The sequence below is a fragment of the Petaurus breviceps genome, unplaced genomic scaffold, assembly GCF_028583685.1.
Source record: "Petaurus breviceps papuanus isolate PSGF00001 unplaced genomic scaffold, PetGlider_PUasm1.0 90451, whole genome shotgun sequence".
Lineage (NCBI taxonomy): Eukaryota > Metazoa > Chordata > Mammalia > Diprotodontia > Petauridae > Petaurus > Petaurus breviceps.
In genome coordinates this window covers 1,560,339-1,580,370 of record NW_027187258.1, presented here as the reverse complement: position 1 = coordinate 1,580,370, position 20,032 = coordinate 1,560,339, and the positions used below count along the sequence as shown (strand labels likewise).

Genomic DNA, 20,032 nt, shown 5'->3' with positions numbered 1-20,032 from the left:
CTCTCCCAGAGGGCCTGGCCTCCAAAGGAGGGGGTCTCTGCGAGAGCCCGGCCTCCAAAGGAGGGGGTCTCTGCGGGGGCCCGGCCGCTGCGCGCCTCCGAGCCCTCTCACGGCCCGGCCCGCCGGGAGACACAAAGATGGCACCGGGCACCCAGCAGCACGCCCTCGGGGCCGTCTCGGACGCTGTGCCACCGCCCCCTGCCTCGGCTGCTGCCGCTTGGAGGCCTCAAGCTACAGACCCAAGGGCTCCATCACCAAAGGTGCGGCTGCAAGGGCGCGAGCCCGGTTCCCTCGCGTACACGCAGCGGGCGGCGCCCCGGGGCCATGCTCGTGCCCGCTCGCCGAGCCCGCGCCCGGAGAGGCGAGGGGAGGGCAGGGGGAGGGGGACGGTCTCGAGGCCCCTCCTTGCCCCGCCCCTGCAGGGGCGCGCGCGCGGGGACCGGGGGCGCGCGAGCCCGCTCCCCCTCCCCCTCCCCTCCCCGGGCCCGCACCCCCGGGCCCCGTTCACTCACCCGCATCCGGACCTCGTAGGTGGTGAAGCGAGCTCGGCCCACGCCCACCGTCTGCGGGTTGAAGATGTCGATCTCCAGGAAGTTGCTTGGCGGCCCGTAGGCGTCCGTCAGGTCCTGAGGCTTCGAGTTAAGGCGCCGAGTGTCCGCCACCGCCGCGTCCGACATCTTTCCGCACCCGCTCCCAGCGCGCGAGCCCGAGCGGCCCAGCGGGGGGGGGGCGGGGGGGGGGGGGGGGGGGGGGAGGACAAGGGGGGGCGGGGGGCGGGACGTGAGGGAGTGGGAGGAGATCTGAGGAGGGAGGAGGACTAAGTGAGCCCCGCCCACCCGGCTGCCCGACTGCCTGACTGACTGGCCGATCGGCCAACCAATCTGCCCTCTCGGCTCCGGGCTCAGGCGACGGCGGGCAAGCTCTGCCCAAGCGCCGTCCCCGTGCCCTGAATGCCGCTCAGCCGCCGCCTTACGACCGCTATTAAATAGGCCTTATCCAGAGCGCGGGGCCCCTCTGGATACATTTCCCACCCCCTTCGCCCCCCACACGTATCTCCCTTTCTTCCCCCTCTCCCCACCCTCCCCTGCGCTTCAAACTCTTTGGGAGAGTTCCCAGCCCATTTCCCACCGCAGACTGTGTGGCGGGTCGCCGAGGGCAGGTGTGGGCCTCGGAAGCTCGGTTAGCCGTGCTCGGTCCCTGAATGTTAGAGCTGAGCGCCGAGGCCCCGGGGAGAGCCAGGGATTTGGCCAAGGTCACGTAGGTGACCGACTCGCTCCGACCCCGCCTACCGCACTGGTCCAGCACAGCCAGCTGATCCACGTGGCGGTCCCCCAGCTCCCCCCGCCCCCCCCCCCCCCGGGGCACCAAGGGACCCGCCGACCCCCGTGGCGGCCCCCCCGCCCCCCCCGCCCCCCCCCCCGCCGGTCCACACCGATGACCGACGCGCATTGTCTGAGCGCCTACCGCTTGCTAAGCTAAGCGCACTGCCCGAAGGCTGCGGAGACCTCGGGACGAATGGTCTCTGTGCCAGTGGCCTGCCTACGGGACGAGTCAAGCCCGCAGGGGTCAGGGGCCGGGTGTTTGCCCTCTTCAGATCCCCATGGCGTAGTTCAGGGCCTGGCACACAATAGGCAGCGCAGCAGTGCTGCTGGCCTAACTGCTTCCCGCAGGCTATTTCCTCCAGCACGCGCCACCCCCCCCCCCCCTGCCAAGGGCCATCCAGCTGGGGGAGGCTGTGGGCCAGCCTAAGGGCAGCGCGTGAAAAGGCAAATTCCCACAAAGCTCCGAATCCATTTATGGAGCGCCCAGCTGCTTCATGCGAGTCTGGGGCGTACTTGCTACTTGCTGTGTGACCTTGGCTGGCTTACTTTCTGCGTCTGGTCTTCCGTTTGTTTGCTGAAAACTTGTTTGCTGCCTCTTTGGGTTGTAGTGAGTCTCAAAAAAGATAAAGTATTATAATGCAGTTTGCAAACCTGACAGAACTCTAGAAAGGTCAGTTTGTAATTAAAGAGAAAGATTAGATTAAAAACAAAGCAAAACTACCCTTTGTAAGGGCTTTTCCAGCCCGAGGACAAGCCTGGAAGGGGTGCCCTCTCTACTAACCGACTAAGTGCTCACCCCTTCTCCCAATATTTACTCGGTTGTGGTCAGGGAAAGTGTTTTCTCTTGATAAGGCCTGGAAGATCTAAGATTACAAATGAGGCTGAAATGGCAATACAATGCCCCAAGGAAATTAGTGGTAAAAAGACCGACCACCCCTCCCCCCAATAAACATTAAAATATTTGTATCAGCCTTCGGGAAGTAGTAACAAAGTAGAAACCCAGTAGATCCAAGCTAGGTGGTTTCGGGTTGAATTTTGTAATCCGGAAGAACCGGTTCAGATCTTGCCTCAGACATAATTCGGGTGTGACCTTGGGCAAGTCACTTCACCTGTTTGCCTCAGTATCCTCGTCTGTAAAATGGGGGTCATACCAGCACCTCCTTCCCTCCCAAGGTTGTTGTGAGGATCATTTAAGATGGTGTTTTCAAAGATCTTAGCATAGCGCCTGGCTACTAGTTAAAAGCTAGCTAGCTAGTATTATGGGTGAAAATGCTCCAAATCATTAATGATTAGAGAAATGCAAATGAAAATAGCTTCAAGGTTCCCCTCCTACGTGTCGAATTGGAGCAGAAGACCGAAAAGGGAAAATGAAAAAAGTTGGAGCGGCTGTAGGAAAACAGGCGCATGAGTGAACTGTGGTCAGAGCTGTAACCACTGTGGACAGTAATTGGGCACTAGGTCCCCAGGCACTCAACAGCCGAACACCACTACTAGGGTTCTATGATCTACTGAGTAACAGAAAAGAAGGACGATCTGGAGAAAAAGAGTTCTAGTGTTCGAGCTAAGAACTGAAAGCTGCCCATCAATTGTGGGGTATAATTGAAAGAAAATATCATTATGCCCTTTAGAAATGGCAAGAGTTAGGGTTTTATAGAAATCTGGCGAGACTTGTCCGGCACGAACTGGCTCAGGATGAAGTGGACAGAACCAGAATACAGTAACGACATTGCCAAGACAAACAACTTGGAAAGACTCTCCACTACCAGGAAGGATAGAGAAACATGCCACTCACCTCCTTACGGAGAGATAATCGACTCGAGGTGCAGAATGACATAGAAAATACATGTTGGGATATGACCAATATTTGGATTTATCTACTAATATCTGTTATAAGGATTTCGGTTTGTGGGGGGGATGGGGGGGGAAAACTGCTTGTAAATTGGAGGGTAGGGGAATTACGTTTTCGAAGAGAAAATGTAGCTGATAAAAAAAGCAGAAAATATCAAAATTATTTTTAAATAAATAAAATGTAAATGAAGGCTTCACTGATGTGCATAGAGAACAAAGAATGATGAACACATATTAAGTAGCTCCAGTGTGCCAAGAATTATGCTAGGTTCTAGGGATAGAAAGACAAAAGTGAGGTAGTCCCTGCCCTCAAGGCGCTTACATTCTTTAAAAAAAAAAAAAACTTTATTGATTTTTTTTCCCCAAAGCCATTCTGAATATTTATTCTTTAGAAATTCACAATATTGCCACAATGGATTGTGGACCAATGGATAAACTGATATGCTGTTTATGCAGCAGGCTTCTTTTCAGAGGCAGGCTTCTTTTCGGCTACAGGCTTCTTTTGTGCAGCAGGTTTCTTTTCCATAGGCTTCTTTGCTGCTGGAGGCTTCTTTTCTGCTGGTTTCTTTTGCCCTGGAACCTTCTTTGCTCCTGCAACCTTCTTATTTATTACCTGCAAGCTTCTTCTTCTCAGCTGCTTTCTTTGCCTCCATAATCTTCTTTAGTGCAGCAGCTCTTTTGTTTTCTCGGATTCTCCGATGCTTAGCGTGGCGCAGAATTGTATTCCGGCGCATTGTCTTGGCATATGGCTTCAGTTTCGCCATGATTCTCAAGTTCTTCAGAGGATTCTTCTTGAGTGCTCCTCTAGGAATCTTTTTGCGTGGTGCACGGAGGGCCCTCCACATCTCTGGGCTTTTCAAAATCCTGGTAAGGTCTGTGTTGGTCATCTTGTGCATGGGAAGATTGTAGTGACTCTTCAGGGTGGCAGGCCTGTGCCATGTACCATACAGGTCATCCAACTTGCGGAAAGCACTTTCAGTCCAAATACAGAAACGCCCCACATGTCCACCAGGAGCAAGTCTCAAAAGGTTCAATTTACTCACATTAAGTAGAGTGATACCAGGAATGTTTCTGAAGGCCTTGATAATACCATTGTCTTCATTATAGATGATACAAGGTCCCCGACGCTGGATCCGACGACGGTTTCTCATTTTACCCTTACCAGCTCTCATTCGCTGAGAAGCATAGACCTTTTTCATATTATTCCATGCCTTCAGTTTCTTAAGCAGCAAAACTGCTTCCTTGGTCTTCTTATACCCCTCAACTTCATCTTCAACCACTAGAGGAAGTTCTGGGACTTCTTCAATTCGATGACCTTTTGACATGGCCAGTGCCGGCAGGGCAGAGGCTGCCAATGCAGAACAGATGGCATAACGTTTTTGTGTTGTCTTTACTCTGCGATGCCAACGGCGCCAAGTCTTGGTAGGAGCAAACATGCGACCTCCTCGGCACATATTTCCAGAGCGGTGAGTCCCTCCACCCCGTACACGAGGAATGCGAGCAACAGCTCTGCCAGTGCCCCAAGACTCAGCCCTGGTTTGATGACCTGCTCATTCACTGACAGCATAAGGTTGCCGGTTGTTTTTCCTCATATTGGTACGAACAAAATTCACAATATCTGGACTAATAGGAGCCTTAAAGACAGTAGGCAAGGTAACATTTTTGCCAGATACTTCCCCCTTTTCAGAGTACACAGATATCAAGGGGTGTACACAAGCCATGGCAGGTACTGGAGAGTAACTTTATTGATTTTTTAACATTCTTTTTATTGAGTTTCAAATTTTTTCCTTCCCTTCTACCCCTCCCCCCCATTGAAAAGGCAAGTAATATATCAATTATTCACGTGGAATCATGTAAAACATTTTCATATTAACCATGCTGCAAAAAGAAAGCAAGAAAATTAAAGTGATAAAAAATATACTTCGGTCTGCCCTCAGAGTTCATTCGTTCTCTATCTGGAGGTGGATAGCATTTTTTGCCATGGGTCCTTTGGAATTGTTTTGGATCATTGTATTGATCAGAGTAGTTAAGTCTTTCATAATTGGTCGTTGTTACAATATTTTCCTGGTTCTCTGCTCATATCATTTTTCATCAGTTCATATAAGTGTTCACAGGTTTTTCTGAAACCATCCTACTCTTCATTCCTTATAGTATGCCTTCACAATCACATGCCACACCTTGTTTACCCATTCCCTAATTAATTTCCTCTCAATTTCCAATTTTTTGCCACCACAAAAAGAGCTGCTATAAATAATTTTGTACACAAAAGTTCTTTTCCCTTTTTTTGCAAATCTCTTTGGGATACAGACCTAGAGGTGGTATTGCTAAGTCCAAGGTTATGCAGTTTTATAGCCCTTTGAGGGAACCTAGATATTGAAGTAGATAGAGAAATGGGCTTCGAATCAGGAACACTCCAGCTTTAACTGGGTTAAAATCCAGCCTCAGATACTTACTAGCTATGTGACCCTGGGCAAGTCACTTAACCCTGTTTGCCTTAGTTTCCTCTCCTGTAAAATAAGCTGAAGAAGAAAATGGCAAACCACTCCAGTATCTTTGCCAAGAAAACCTAAATGGGGTCACTAAGAGTCGGACATGACTGACAACGATTCAACAACAAAAAACAACAATAGCCCTTTGGACATGATTCCAAATTGTTCTCCAGAAAGGCTGGACCAAGAGTGCCTCAGCGTCCCAATTTTTTCCACAGCCTCTCTAGCATTTGTCATCTTCCTTTTCTGTTATGTCAGCCAATCTGAAGTGCTCCCTAAGAGCTGTTTTCATTTGCATTTCTCTAATCAATAGTGATTTAGAGCATTTTTTTCACATATTGATAGTTTTGATTTCTCCTTCTGAAAATTGCCTGTTCATATACTCTGAACATTTATCAATTGAGAAATGGCTCTTAGTTTTATTAATTTAATTCAGTTCCCTTTATAGTTGAGAAATGAGGCTTGGCTTTTATCAGAGAAACTTGATGGTAAAATTTCCCAAGTCTCTTGCTTTCCTCCTACTTTTTTTTGTTTGTGCAAAACCTTTTGTAATTTCATGTTATCAGAATTTTCCATTTTACTTCCAATGATTCTCTCTATCTCCTATTTGGTCATAAACTTTTCTAATCCATAGAACTGACAGGTGTATTTTTCCGTGAAGGAGCTTATATTCTAACAAAGGGGGGGTCACACAAAAGGGACAGAGGGTTTGCTTCTGCTTATCCTCAGGGATGTAAAGGAGACCCAAAGAGGCAAACGATTGTCAGACCCAGTCCAGAAGCAACGGTAACATCAATTTGTTTCTTGTTCCCATAGCTGGCGGGGGGGGGGGGAGGGGGGGCGCTAGAGTTGGGAGACGATGTAGGTATTGCAATGTTCAGATGGCAAATACTCGAACCCTAGGTAAGCCCTGGTTTTCTGGTGGATGGGATACAAAGTATGGTCTGGCATTGTAAAAAGTGAGTTAGGGAAATTTTCACTCATTCATTCACCCACTAATTAGGTCAAATCAGCCCCAGGATGGTATTTCTAGATTAATGGCTCCTGGAGGTACTAGGGTACTGATATCAGGAGTACGGAGAAGGTGCTCCAGTGAGGGGGGAAACCAAGTCAAGTGGATTTCAGAGGGATTTCATGGGGGCATCAGTTCCAGTTGTGACCTTTTTCTTGGTGTTGACAGAACCAGAGCTCAAGGATCACCAGGTCACCATTAACAAGCAACAGCCCTACTATGTTCCTCAGCCAGATGTGAGGTCATCTTACCTTCCTGTTCTTAAACATAATTGGGTGAGATTTCATAATTGCCCTTTCTGTGTGATACAAATCTTATTAACAGAGATTTCATCCTCCCATCCCTCCCCGGGATGTAGCAAACTGGGGAATCCTCTGCTTCAAGTCAGCTAGGTAGTGTCCCAATGCACAGAGCTCTGGAAGACTCGAGTTCAAATACCATATCAGACACTTCCTAATTAGTAAATCACACAGCTAGTCACAACACCTGTTTGTTTCAGTTTCCTCAACTGTCAAATGGGGATAATAATAGCACCTACATATCAGGGTTCGTGTAATGATCAAATGGAATAGTATTTGTAAACTGGAAGGCACAAAGTAGGCACTTCCTAAGCACTTGTGAAAGAAGACAGTCATTGATTGTTAAAAATCACACACACACGTACACACTCATATACACAGGCACACAGACACACAGGCATACACACAGACACACACACACACACATACACACATGTAAAGAGGCATTGAATTCTAGGGGCACTGAAGTGTTTGCCTCATCTAATAGGAGCAAGGTGGGTGACCCTAAGCAAGTCCCCAGCTCTCAGTGCCTTGGGCAGCTCAATGACAGATGAGCACTGGAGCTAGCTGATGGGATGGACCCAGGAACAGTCTCACAGGGTGTTGTCTTTGATCTTGAACTAGATTAAAGCAAGGCCTCATCACTGAGGGGCCAGGCATCTAAAAAAATAAAAGCATCTTTTGATAACTATTTTCCATATAGTTGGTTTCATTTGTAATCCTATGTATTTTATGTTTTCAAAAACCTGAGCAGAGGGTCCATGATATAGCAAAGGTTAATTCCTTATAGCCCCTTTGTTTTATAGATATGGAAACTGAGGCACAGAAAGGTGCTCACTTACCCATGTGACTCATAAGTGGCGGAGCCCAGACTTAATTCTAGGTTTTCTGACTCCAGAAGCCAGTCAATGGGTTTAAATGACTCCACTTGGCCCTCCAAGAACCTATCCGTCTTCCCACATCAATCATCGTTTTCTCTGTCCCCTACAGGCCACACTGACTTCTCTCTCCCATCTCAGAACTCCTGGTGCATTCCTAGGCAGTGCTACCTAGTTGGCCTTTGATGGTCCCCCTCCCCCAACGTGTTTCTCAAGGACAAGGACATTGTCTTATACTTATGTCATGCAGAGTTGGCTTCCTTTAGTGAGTCTCCTTCCCAACCAATGCAGGACACCTTTATCCGAGACTTTTGTGACTTACTCATTCAGCCTGTGCTTCAATAGCTTCCAGGTCAGTGGGAACTTAGGCCCCTCGAGACACCAGGCTTCACTCCAGTGGTGCCTTCACTACAGTGGTGCTTCCAACATGACTCACCTGCAAGTTTTTAGACTAGCTCCCCTCTGGAACTTAACAATAAAATAGCTCAGACTTGAGCCAGACACCTCAGTTAGCAAGTTACTCTAGGCGCCTCCCGATCACTGTTTGTTGTTCAGTCCTTTCAGTTGTGCTGGTCTCTTCCTGACCCCACTGGGGGTTTTCTTGGCAGAGATAATGGAGTGCTTTGCCATTTCCTTTTCCAGCTCATTTTACAGATGAGGACACTGAGGCAAAAAGGGTGAAGTGACTTATCCAGGGTCACACACTTTGAGGACAGATTTGTACTGAGGAAGATGAGTCTTCTTGACTCCACACTTAGGGATCTAGGCACTGAGCTGCCCAGCACCCCACTCCTTACCCCACCTTTTGACTCCTGATCCCCTGGTACCTACTGGATCCATTGTTGTACTATGCTCATGTGCTAGGAATTTGTTCATTAGGATTGAAGCCACCAGAGTCCTGGTCTCAGTGATCAGATTCTGCCCCAGCTCCAATTCAATTAGACAAGTTATTGATTAAAATTATGAAACTAATATAACCTGTATCCGATTGCTTACCATTTTAGGAAGAGGGGAGGGGAGAGAGAGAAATTTGTAACTCAAAATCTTGTAAAAATGAATACTAAAAATTGTCTTTCCATATAATTGGGAAAATAAAATATTATTTAAAATAAAATTAGCAACATACTAGGGTTGGGAGGGAGACCCAATGTAACAACCCTGCTCTCAAAAAGTTCATATTCTTATTAACCTATCTGTTGCTTCCCTCCTAGCCTAACCATGACCATAGGTCTTCCCCATCTAGATGTTACTCTAGCTTGCCTGGTGCAAGCCTCCCAGCTGTTCCTAGATGAGTAGGTGACCTCCGAGGGTTATTCCAACTCTATGATGAAATAAGTATCCCTAGTTCATTGAACCATCCAGACCCTTCACCTTCATGATCACCTCCTGTACACACTTCAGTTTCTCAGAATATTTTGTAAAGTGTGGTGCACAGAACTAAAAAAAAAAAAACGAAAACCAAACAATATTCTAAATGTCATCTGACCAGAGGACAAAACAATTGTACCACAATTTCGAATCACCTAGGTACTATATAGGTGTAGGAATGTGCTGGTAAATATTTAACAACAGGATCTCCAGGGGAAGAGTGTATACAGAACACACTTTTTTTGGTTGCTTTTTGGAGGGTAATTGGGGTTAAGTGACTTACCCAGGGTCACACAGCTAGTTTTTGTGTTAAGTGTCTGAGGCTGGATCTGAACTCAGGTCCTCATGACTCCAGGGCCAGTGCTATATTCACTGCGCCACCTAGATGCCCCCAGAACACACTTTTAAGGTTAATCCACATTATCACCATTTTCTCCATGACTATTTTAAGTCTAGACAATCACCACACACAGGAAAACCAGCCCTGAACTGTCATGTTGTGCATTTCTGAGGGTTAAATGCTTACAGTTAACACTTCATAATTGTCTTTTGGAGTGGATTCTGGCACACTCCTGCACTAGGTGCCTCTGGGAAAAGGATCTGAGAATGCAGAGTTACAAGGGAGGTTCTGTCATCCAGTCAATACCTGAATTTGGATTAATGACAAATGGTACTGTTAAAAATATTTTCCTCCAGGTAGGTCTTTTTTTTGTTGTCAATGTTTTGTTTCTTGGAGGTTACTCCATGGGGTATAGATATAAGATAATTGTGTGAAAGAGTATGAAGAATTTTAAAATTTTTCTTAAACATTTCCAATTATTTTTTTCAAAATGGTTGGACCAATGCACAGTTACATCAACAATGAATGTAGCATTCCTCTTTCCTGCATCCCCACCAACAAAGTCTTCTCCATCTTTTATCATCTTCTTCAGTTTGATGAGCAGGAAGTTGATTTTACATAGTTTTATGAAAGTGTTTTACATCACACACACACACACACACACACACACACACACACACCAGTTCATTGAAATTGACCAGTTTGTTGACTGTGTTTAACAGCAATATTGCACATCCATAGCCCCTTCCTTCTCCACTGAAAAAGAGAAAGCTGCATTTTCTCATCTCTTGTCTGGGGCCAAGTTTAGTCATTATAATTTCACAGCCTTTAGTTTCACTTTATTCGTCTTTCCTCTTACATTGTAGTCAGTGTGTATATTATTCTTCTGGTTTTACTTATGTCAGTCTTTAGCAGTTCATGGAAGTCTTGCCCAGGTTTTTCTGAATTCTTTATACTTATCATTTGTTATGCTGCAATACTATTCCATCGAATTCATGTGTAGCCATTTGTTTCCCCATTGTCCAACAGCTGTGTGATTTCAAACTCAGCTCTTGTAATTTGCACTTCTCTGATGATAGTCCTTTGGGGCACTTTTAAAGATGGTTATTGATAGTTTATTTTGCTTTTCTTTTTTTGAGAGCTATCTGCTCATATCCTTCGATGGCTTACCTATTGAGTAATAGCTTTCTATCTTAAAGATTTGGGTCAATTTCTTAGAGATTTTGACTATCTGACTTTTATCCCAAATATTTCATGCAAAGATTTTTTTCCCATCTCCTTATCTTTTCTTCTAATTTTAGGCGGATTGTGCCAAAGTTTCTCATTTTTATATGTCCAAAGTAGTTGATTTACCCTTTTGTTGAATTCTCAATGCTATGACTGGTCAAGGACTTCTTCAACATTCAATTAATAAGCATTGATTAAGTACCTACTATGTGCTAGGCACTGTGCTGAGTGCTGTATCCCCAGTCCCTCTAACTCTAACAATATGTCTTTTTATTTGTGCCTCATTTATTTTTTTGGAATTTCTCTTGGCTCACTGAAAGCAGTTCTTCTCTGAATGACCTTCACATTTCCCCAAAGGTCATTCTGAGTAAAGATAATGGTCTTTTTCAATATTTCCATCCATCTTTTCTGATCTCTGTCTGGTCAGAGACTAGACCATGCTGTGCTTGTTTTCCTGTAAGTTGCACTTATCTCATCTCTTGCACTGATTGATTGACTTTTCTATTTTTCTTCCAGTACCAGAAAATGTAAAAAATATTTTATTAGTACTCTTGTTAAAACTCTTCCCTACAAAGAAGAAAATACGCTGAAACGAAACAAATCAGCTCAGGGCATTTTTGTCACATGATCATTAGCAACTGATGCTTCCCCTTTTGAAAATCTTTTGTTCGAATCCTTTGACCAGGTATTCATCACAGACTAAGAGTTATCACTGTTACTTTTTAACACTTTCTTATATCTTTTAGATGTCACATTATCTGTTCTATTTCCCACAAATATTCTCCCAATCTCTTATTTATCTTAATCAAAAACAAAAGGCTATCTGCTTGATAATTTTCCTAGCAACACATGGCACTATTAAAGAAAAAAGCAGCAACTGAAATGTCTAATAACAGGAAAATGGTTAAATAAATTGCAATACATATTTGCTTTTTGGAGGGCAATTGGGGTTAAGTGACTTGCCCAAGGTCACACAGCTAGTAAGTGTTAAGTGTCTGAGGCCTGATTTGAACTCAGGTCCTCCTGACTCCAGGGCCAGTGCTCTATTCACTGCGCCACCTAGCCGCCCCCAAATTGCAATATTTTACTACAGTGAAATCTTCTAATTCAATTGAGACCAACAAGGATAAGGAATCTGTAAAGACCAAAGATTGAATGACGTGGGTTAAAGGTTATACTTTGCTGATTTCAAGGGAACACTCCATCCACAGAGATCCCCCCTCCCTATCAAACCTAAATTTCAATTTCAAATGACCTTGATCAACCTGGTCAAAAGTAGCAGGAAGTTAGCTTGGCAAGACTCAATCCTACTAAAATCTATGTTAGCTCTAAGTGACCCCTACGTTCTTTTCCAAATGCTCATGAAATATCTATTTAATCATCTGTGCTAGAACTTTGCTAGGTACCGATGTCTGTAGTTGTTCTTCAGCCTTGAAAACCAAGATGCCATTTGCCCATGTTGAGTGTTTGCCAAGCAATCGTCAGAGATTGCGCAGTACTCATGTGCATTTTGGGGTACCTTCACTTATCATTCCTGCTGTCCTCAAGAGTTCAATTCGCTTGGAACATCTCCTTTAGACCTTCTCTTCCTGGCTTCTTAGACCTCATTTGGCCTATGATTGCTTTTTTTTACAGTGGGTGGTGCCCGTTCAAGTTGAGAAACCATTCCCCTTGCTGAAAGAAACTGAAATTGCCCCCAAAGAGTTACAAAAACATTCATACCTTTCGAGCCAGGCACTTACTCCACTTTGCAGCTCATACCCGATGGCCGGGAAACACCCATCTGCACAAAACTGACCATGGCAACATTATTTGTACTAGCAAAAGAAACAAAATAGGAACAAATTATGTGCCCAGCTACTGGGGAATGCTTAAAGCAATTGTAATATTCTTATGGTGCAAGTCAGGAGGAATCCAAGAGCTACCAAATGACCTACCACAGCAAATCAGAGGAGCGCTAACAAAGATGGCAGCAGAGAGTAGCGAAGCTCATAGTAAAGACAGTGGACACACGGCCGGCGCTCTCTTGGACTTCATGCTCGCTTTTCCTTCTTTTTTTAACCAATCTAGCAAGAAGAGACTAGAATGGTGTGAATGGTCATTCGCAGCCACTCTTTCGGGTTGCTTACTAAACCAGGGTTGGTTTTTTTTTTTTTAATGGGCTTTATTATTTTTTAATTTTGCTTTTTCTTTGACTTGTTTATAGCTTTTTACTTGCCCTTGCTCATATGATACTAATTTCTTCTTTCTTTGCTTTTGCTTCATATATTTGAACATCAGTTATGGATTGATGAAGTTTAAGGTAAAATTTATCAATTAAAAGTTCACTTTTCCAAAAGGCTGAAGGAGTCAAACATATGTGCTTTCCCTGACACTTGGTAACACTGCACCTTCCTACCTCCCTGGAGATGGCCTCTCCCTCCATTGTTCTTCTTCCAGGGTAAAAAGCCCTTTTCTTTTCCTTAATCCTTGTTCTGGAGTATCGGGTCCTTCTGGGCTCTGACGTTCTTGACATTCTACCAATATATTCTGCTCACTCTTCCGAATTCATCCTTGGTTATATGCCCTTCCTTCTATTTTTTTAAATTTCCATAAAATCCTCTAAATCTAATCTCATCAGAGAGCATCCTGTGCAGCAACACTGGTTTCTTTTTCCTTGTCAGAACTTTTGCATTTTGGAATCTCTCATCTCTTGTAAACTGCCAATCCTATAGGATTTTAGAGCTAGCAGGGGATTTATAGATTATCTAATCCAACCCCCTCATTTTGGTTTGAGGAAACTGAGGCCCAGGGGTAGGGAGGGGAACATATCAGACTCTGGAGAATGTTCCCAACCCTTGCTATTTATGAACACCAAACAGATCTGCTACAGCTTCAGCAAGCCACTCCCCACTCCCCACAGACCCTAGCCCTAGCCTTCTAATCAGATCACGCCTTCTGACAGTTACCCAGCCAGCTCAACAACTTTACTGGGAGTGGTTGTTCCAGCTCTGGGACAGAAAGGCTCTTCCCTAATTTCATTGGAGTGGCCTTGGAGTCCTGTGTGGTCGAAAAATGAGACCTATTACACTATAGAGGGCCCCAGAATCACCCATCCTAGGCACTACGAGTCAAGAGGTAAAACCACTCCCAAGGAGCAACTGACTCTATGTCAGTCTTTCTTTCACCTAGATGATTCCTCTTCTCTTCCAAACAGCTCTAAATTAGGCACCTGCCACCCAACCCCTGGAATCCCGAATGCATTTGGGTACTGTCGCAGCAAGCACCCTAGCATCCCCAGGATGGCTGCTAGCACAGGTTCCTAGATCTGCTTTTCTAAAGGAAAGCAACTCAAAATGGATTAACAATCTTCTTTAATCAAACATATGTCTTTTACCTAGTTCAGGGGAAAAAGGTCAGCACCCCGAACTTCAGAGAATACAGAGGTTACAAGCAAACAAAAAATACAGACAGAGAAACAGATCAGCAGACAGGCTTCCAGCTGTCTGACCACTACATCCATACCTAGTCAATTACCAGAGAGGGAAGCACCAACATCTGGGTTTTCAAAGTCGGGGGCTCTCAATGGCTGCCCAGAGTCTCATCTGATCAAATTACAGAACACTTCTCAAAGTGAGCCCCAAAGCAAAACCTCACATCAGGGTATATATAGTCTTCTCCTGGGTCAGAGAATGTCACAACCCTCTTGACCCACTGCCCAATCACAAAGTAACAAGGTGTGGGTGTTCCTGAAAAACAAGCCTCCCACCTCAGGCTCCATGTGACCACATTCAGCCTATTAGGGGGCAGAGTATATTTTCAAATCAAGGAAGGTTCTCAGAGTCACTTAAGCCTATCAAAGGGCCTAGGGGCAGGGAAGATCTTCAGATTCCCATTCCCATAACAGGTACCTAATATTTCATGGCTTTGGGTTTGGGTCTGCGCCACCAACTATAAGAAGTCCAGTTGACCATGTTCTGTTGGGGTTTGGAGAAAAGGAAAGATTTGGCCCACTCCCCACAAGGCTTAAACTGTTTGGAGTGATAAGAGGAAGGAACTTTAGGTCTTCCTCACCCCATCAGTCAGGTAAGTCATTCGAAGACTCTAGGAATTCCTTGGTCTGGGTTAAGTAGATGACTTGTCCAACCAGGAAGACTCCACCCTATCTGGGACAAAAGTCAGACCTGAATGTCCCAATTTCTCCTTTGTTGCCTACCTCAATTCATGCCTCAGTAAAGGAAGAAGTGTCCACGAGGGTGGCACTTGGAAATTGCAGTGAGAATTGGTCATAAATCCTTCCTTCCCCCTCACATCTTGGGCTGCTTGTACCATGCACTTACACCATATCAAGCCATAACCTGCACCCAGGCACATCTACAAACCAAGAACATGATATGTGTATTGAGAGAAGCTATGTAGCAGGATACAGGGATGAGGACCATGGGACAGTGATCCCTGCCTCATTGCTGCTGCAGAGAAATAAATGTGCCATACAGCCATTGTTCCCCACTGAGATCCACTGAACCCTTCTTCCTTGGCTGGCCCTGGCCCATGGACAAGCCTTTACTCTTTTAAGCCAGTCTTTGGGGTTTAAGCCATACAGTCCAGACCACCACAATGTCTCCCCTGGGTTATGGAAATTGCCCATAGCTATGAAAAGAGTCCTTGGACTCAAAGGCTAGGAAGACTTTCCCATCCTACCCAGGACATTTCCTAACTGTGTGACCCTGGGCAAATCAGTGAACCTTTCTGAACCTGTTTCCTCCAGTATCAACTGGGGATAATAATGCCCATAATGCCTCTCATTCAAGGGTATTGTGAGAATCCAATAAAATTACCTATTTCAAGTGCTTTGGGAAATCACTTTAGAGACATCAGCTCTTTTGAGGATTTTCCTCCTCCTTCTTGCTCATTCTTATCATTTGGCCTTGGCCAAGATACTCTGTTTCATCAGCCCTCCCAGGGGTGAGTGTTGGTAACACTGGCTGCAAGCACCGCAGGTTTCCACTCTGATGTCCCTCCTGTGCTGGGGCCTTCTTGATGCATGATTTCAGTGGGTCAAGGCCTCCAGCTGTAAGCAGAGTAAAGATTTAGCAAGACCTCTCACAGGCATGTGGGTGCCTCTCCCATGTACATCCCAAGAGCCTTGGAACTTGGTTTCTTTTCACTTTGGCCAGACTGGACCCAACAACTCATAATTTCACAAGCCTTCTTTTGCAAGTAGGTTTGTACTTTGGGGAGATGTTGTGGCCTAGTGGAAGGGACACTGACTATAATCTATAGTCAGAGGACTCGAGTTCAAATGTGCCCTCCAACCCTTCCTCTCATTGTGACCTTAGACAAGTCCCTTAACCTCCTCGGGCCTCAGTTTATCATCTATAATGAGAGCGGGGAGCCCTCTGAAGTCTCCTCCAGCTCAAGACCTAGGATCTTCGTCTTCCTTTTAGGAGAGAGCTAAGGCACTACAGGGAATGAATAGATGAATGGGAGGAAAAGGTTGGTGAGGGGGAAGGGATCCATCCCCACAGAGAGACTGATTTCCCAGAGCAGAAGGAGAGGCTGTAGCATGCAGGGAGGGCACCTCCAGAAACATGGTCTAGGACCAGAACCATACCTTTCCCAGATGACTCCTTCCACTTCTTCTGGGAGGCCTTAGAATTCTTGTTTACTTAGAGAAAGAACATTTCAGAGCCTCTCAGCCTCAGCAGAAAAGAGAAAGCAGGAGCCCTGGCACTCTGAAGTCCTCTCCCAGCCCCAGGATGAGAGAGTGGAAAGAAAGTATCCCAATTTCCCCCTCCCATAAAAAGGACCTTTTTAAAAGGGAACAAGTGTCAAAGAGGAAGGAAGAAGCCCCCTCCCCTACTCAGCAGTGGAGATTTCTATTTCAAACTGCAGAATACCTAAAGATCATTGTCCCCACCTTTTCTTTCCTATGGCTGGGATGGCTAGAAAATGGCTTTGTGGCAGTATATCTTAACTTCCTTGGCCTCTACATTGACACATTAGATAGCAGGACAGAACATGTGTCTTTTTCAAGGCCCAGTTTAATCTAATGGGGGGCAGTGAAGAACACCCTTGGGGACCTGTTGTAGATTGTGTTCTGCCAAGTTTTTGCTTGGGAGTCACAGAGTGACCTTGCATAGTTTTGCTGGGCCTAGTTTCACTTAATGTTTTAATCCTGGGTAAAATTTGCTTCTAAAAATGTCACTTCATGAAATAAGACTTCAGAATAACCAAGGGGTACACAAGTCAGGCCTGAGGAGTCAGGGGCCCTATGGGAAGGTCCAACTCCACCTTTGGCCCCCTTGCAGTCCCTGGGCCAGATGTCCTCTTCAGAGGTGCCTCTCAGAAGCCTTCCTATGGCTGCAGGGCTAACTCTGACGGATTCAAGAACTATAGCCTGCCAACAGCCCCCAGGATAGAGGGGCAAGCTCCCTGCAAAAGGTTCCCTTGTGAACTTGAGGAAGTAACCCCCAATGGATGAGATGAGCAAGCTGAGCCCTCCCCCTTCCCCTAACATGATTAGTAAATGTGTTTGCTCTCCCCAACAGCCTAGGAAGGTTCCCAACCTTCACCAGCCTAAATGGAACTTGGCAGAAATAAGCAGTAATCTCGGACATTTGTGACATGTCAATGACATCTTCGGACAGCAAGGTGGTCGCTAGGCTAGACGGACTCTGGAAGAAGGGAAGAGCCATCCGAGAAGCTCTGGTCGCTGTTCTGAGATGGCTCCCGGCCAATGCATCCTCCTGCTCCTCCTCTTCCTCCCCCCAGCAGATCAGTGGCTCCGGCCGATGACCGGCCACGAGGGGGGCGCCTGCCCCTGCTGTGGTGGCGGCGGTGCCCTGGGGGCTCCTCCCCAGAAGGCTAGCTGCAGGAGTCCTGGGAGCCCCTCAGAGCAGAAATGGCCCTCGTGGCATGGCAGCAGCAGGGTAGGCAGGATTGATGTGATTAGCCTTTAAGGCCATCATGTTCTTTTTGCTCTGATTCAGTGCTCTCCACGCTCCTTTTGGATTCTGATTTCCTTTCAGAAACAGACAGTTTGACTGGAAAAGGAATGTGCTGACCATTTCTCAAGGTAAGGTAAGAAATCAACATTCGGAATTTTTACAAAATTGGTCTCTTGTAAGTTTGGTTTGGGCAGGGCATTGCCCTAGGAACTGATTACCTCTGGGTGAAATAATAGCAATTATGGTGCTAATGATGATGGCTGGTATTTATACAAGGCATCTCCCCAATTTCTGCAAATGATTCATAAGTTTTTAACCTTTCTTAGCATCAAGCTGCCCTAAGAATTTTGGTATACCCTAGATAGTACTTTAAGGATTAGACAGTGTTCCGCTGGACAAATAAAGTTTTTAAAACCAGCCAAGCTAATGAGAAGGGGAAGAGTGGCTTGCATACTAGACTGGAAGTCAGGAGGCCAGGTTTCAAATCTCTGTTAGTCAAGTGAGTGCTTTGGATGAAATGATCTCTAGTGCTCTTTGCAGTTTTCAATCGATGGTCCTTCCACTCTGACTCTCAGGAACATCGATTTCTAGCTTCGAAGGAGTGAAGGGAAGAATTAGTGAAGTCCAAGCCCTTCATTTTCCAGGGAGGGCCCAGAGAGGGGAAGGTCACACCAGCAGATGGTAAGTGGTCAAAGGAGGATTTGCAGCCTTGTTCTCTGGCTCCAAAGCCATGTCCCCTTCCCCTGGACCACACTTAAGAGTGGTGTTCTCCTCAGCAGGTCGCTCGACCTTCCTGGGCCTGTTTATTCATTTGGAAAATGGAGATGATAATAACCCTTATGTTCTGTCCCTCATGGGATTGGGATAAGGGGAGCTCTTTGCAAAGTTTAGACTGCTAGAGAAATGTCAGCACTAATTCCAAATGGCAGCATCCTAACCACCCCACTTGTTAGCTCGGCCTTGCGATGAATGTCTATCCTTGCCAGGAACAAGATTGCAGCTCTGATTTGCCTATTAGTGTGCTTTGAAGTACTGCCCAGTTTGAACAGCTCATGTCTACAGTCCCTGTACTTTGGAGTTGTCCTGTCTTTGGAGACTTCATATCAGACAGCATCAACAGATCCCCTTCTGGCCACTCCCACAGCCCCCACCTGAGTTTGGGACTCTTGTCAATTTTCACCAGGACTATGACAATAGCCTCCTGATAGGTAAGAAATTCACCATGTGCAGAATCTAGAAGCCAGGGATGGTCATAGAGGAAGAATACAAAAGCAGGACTCAGTAGGAATCATTGCAGCAGGATTAAAGCTTGGAGTGTGAGAAGCTAAGGACAACATGAAAGAGTGGACCCTGGGAAAAAAAGAGGACCCTCAAAGAAGGGGGAGGGAGAAGATTATGATAACCGATGAAAGGGAGAAGGCTTAAATAAAAATGTTCAAAATTGGGAGAGAGACAGAGAGAGAGAAGGACAGAGGAGAGAGACAGAGACAGAGAGGGAGAGAAGGAGAGAGAAAGAGAGACAGAAAGAGAGACAGACAGACAGACAGAGAGACAGACAGACAGAGAGAGAGAGAAAGAGAGAGATAGAGAGAGAAAGAGAGAGACAGAGACAGAGAGGGAGAGAAGGAGAGAGAAAGAGAGAGAGACAGACAGACAGACAGAGAGACAGACAGACAGAGAGAGAGAGAAGGACAGAGAGAGAGAGAGATAGAGAGAGACAGACAGACAGACAGAGAGAGAGAGAAGGAGAGAGAAAGAGAGAGACAGAGACAGAGAGGGAGAGAGAGAGACAGAGAGAGAGGAGAGAGAGAGAGAGGATTAACTCTTATTTTGGCCTTTGTTTTTTTCTGCCAAGAACAAACATGGCTAAGAGGGAATTGATATTGAAGATAAGTAACAGGACACCGAGTTGTCCAGTGTGCTAAGAGACTTGGTGAATGTGACTGCTAAGCCAGCTAGTGGTCAGTGAGAAATTGGAGGATTGCAGAAGGGTCCATTTCAACAGAAGGAAAGAGAATGGAGCCAGAATACTTCATGCCAGTGGGCATTCCCAAATGCATTCATCATTTAAAAGGATGCTTAGTGACCATCTACAAAAAGAAGCAGCGATCACAAAAAGCCCCCAAGAATAGGTCATACCAGATTGACCTTATAACCTTTTTTCTCTGGTTTTGAAATCAGAGGTCAGAGGAATGGTGTCAATTTGATTACCTAGATTTTAGCAGAGCATTTGACCAAGTTTCTTATGCTATTCCAGGGGAAATCTCTATGTGAACTACATAAGACTTGAATTTAGGAACTAGTTGAGTAGCCAGAGGCA

The 20,032-nt window shown here is 45.8% G+C and overlaps 1 protein-coding gene and 1 pseudogene across 2 annotated transcripts in view; both read right to left on the bottom strand.

Moving 5' to 3' along the window:
* The window catches only part of SNX12 (sorting nexin 12), a 6,843-nt gene extending 6,095 nt beyond the window's left edge, over window positions 1-748 (bottom strand). Inside the window, exon 1 of one of the 2 annotated variants that reach the window (XM_069062433.1) lies at window positions 509-748. In XM_069062433.1, the coding sequence (XP_068918534.1) occupies window positions 509-677 (169 nt within the window). In that variant the 5' untranslated portion in view covers window positions 678-748. The remainder of the gene's footprint in view (window positions 1-508) is intronic. The other variant, XM_069062432.1, reaches the window with a different exon arrangement.
* A 2,855-nt stretch (window positions 749-3,603) lies between these two features.
* LOC138141638 (large ribosomal subunit protein uL4-like) lies at window positions 3,604-4,904 on the bottom strand (annotated as a pseudogene).
* Between the last annotated feature and the right edge of the window lie 15,128 nt (window positions 4,905-20,032).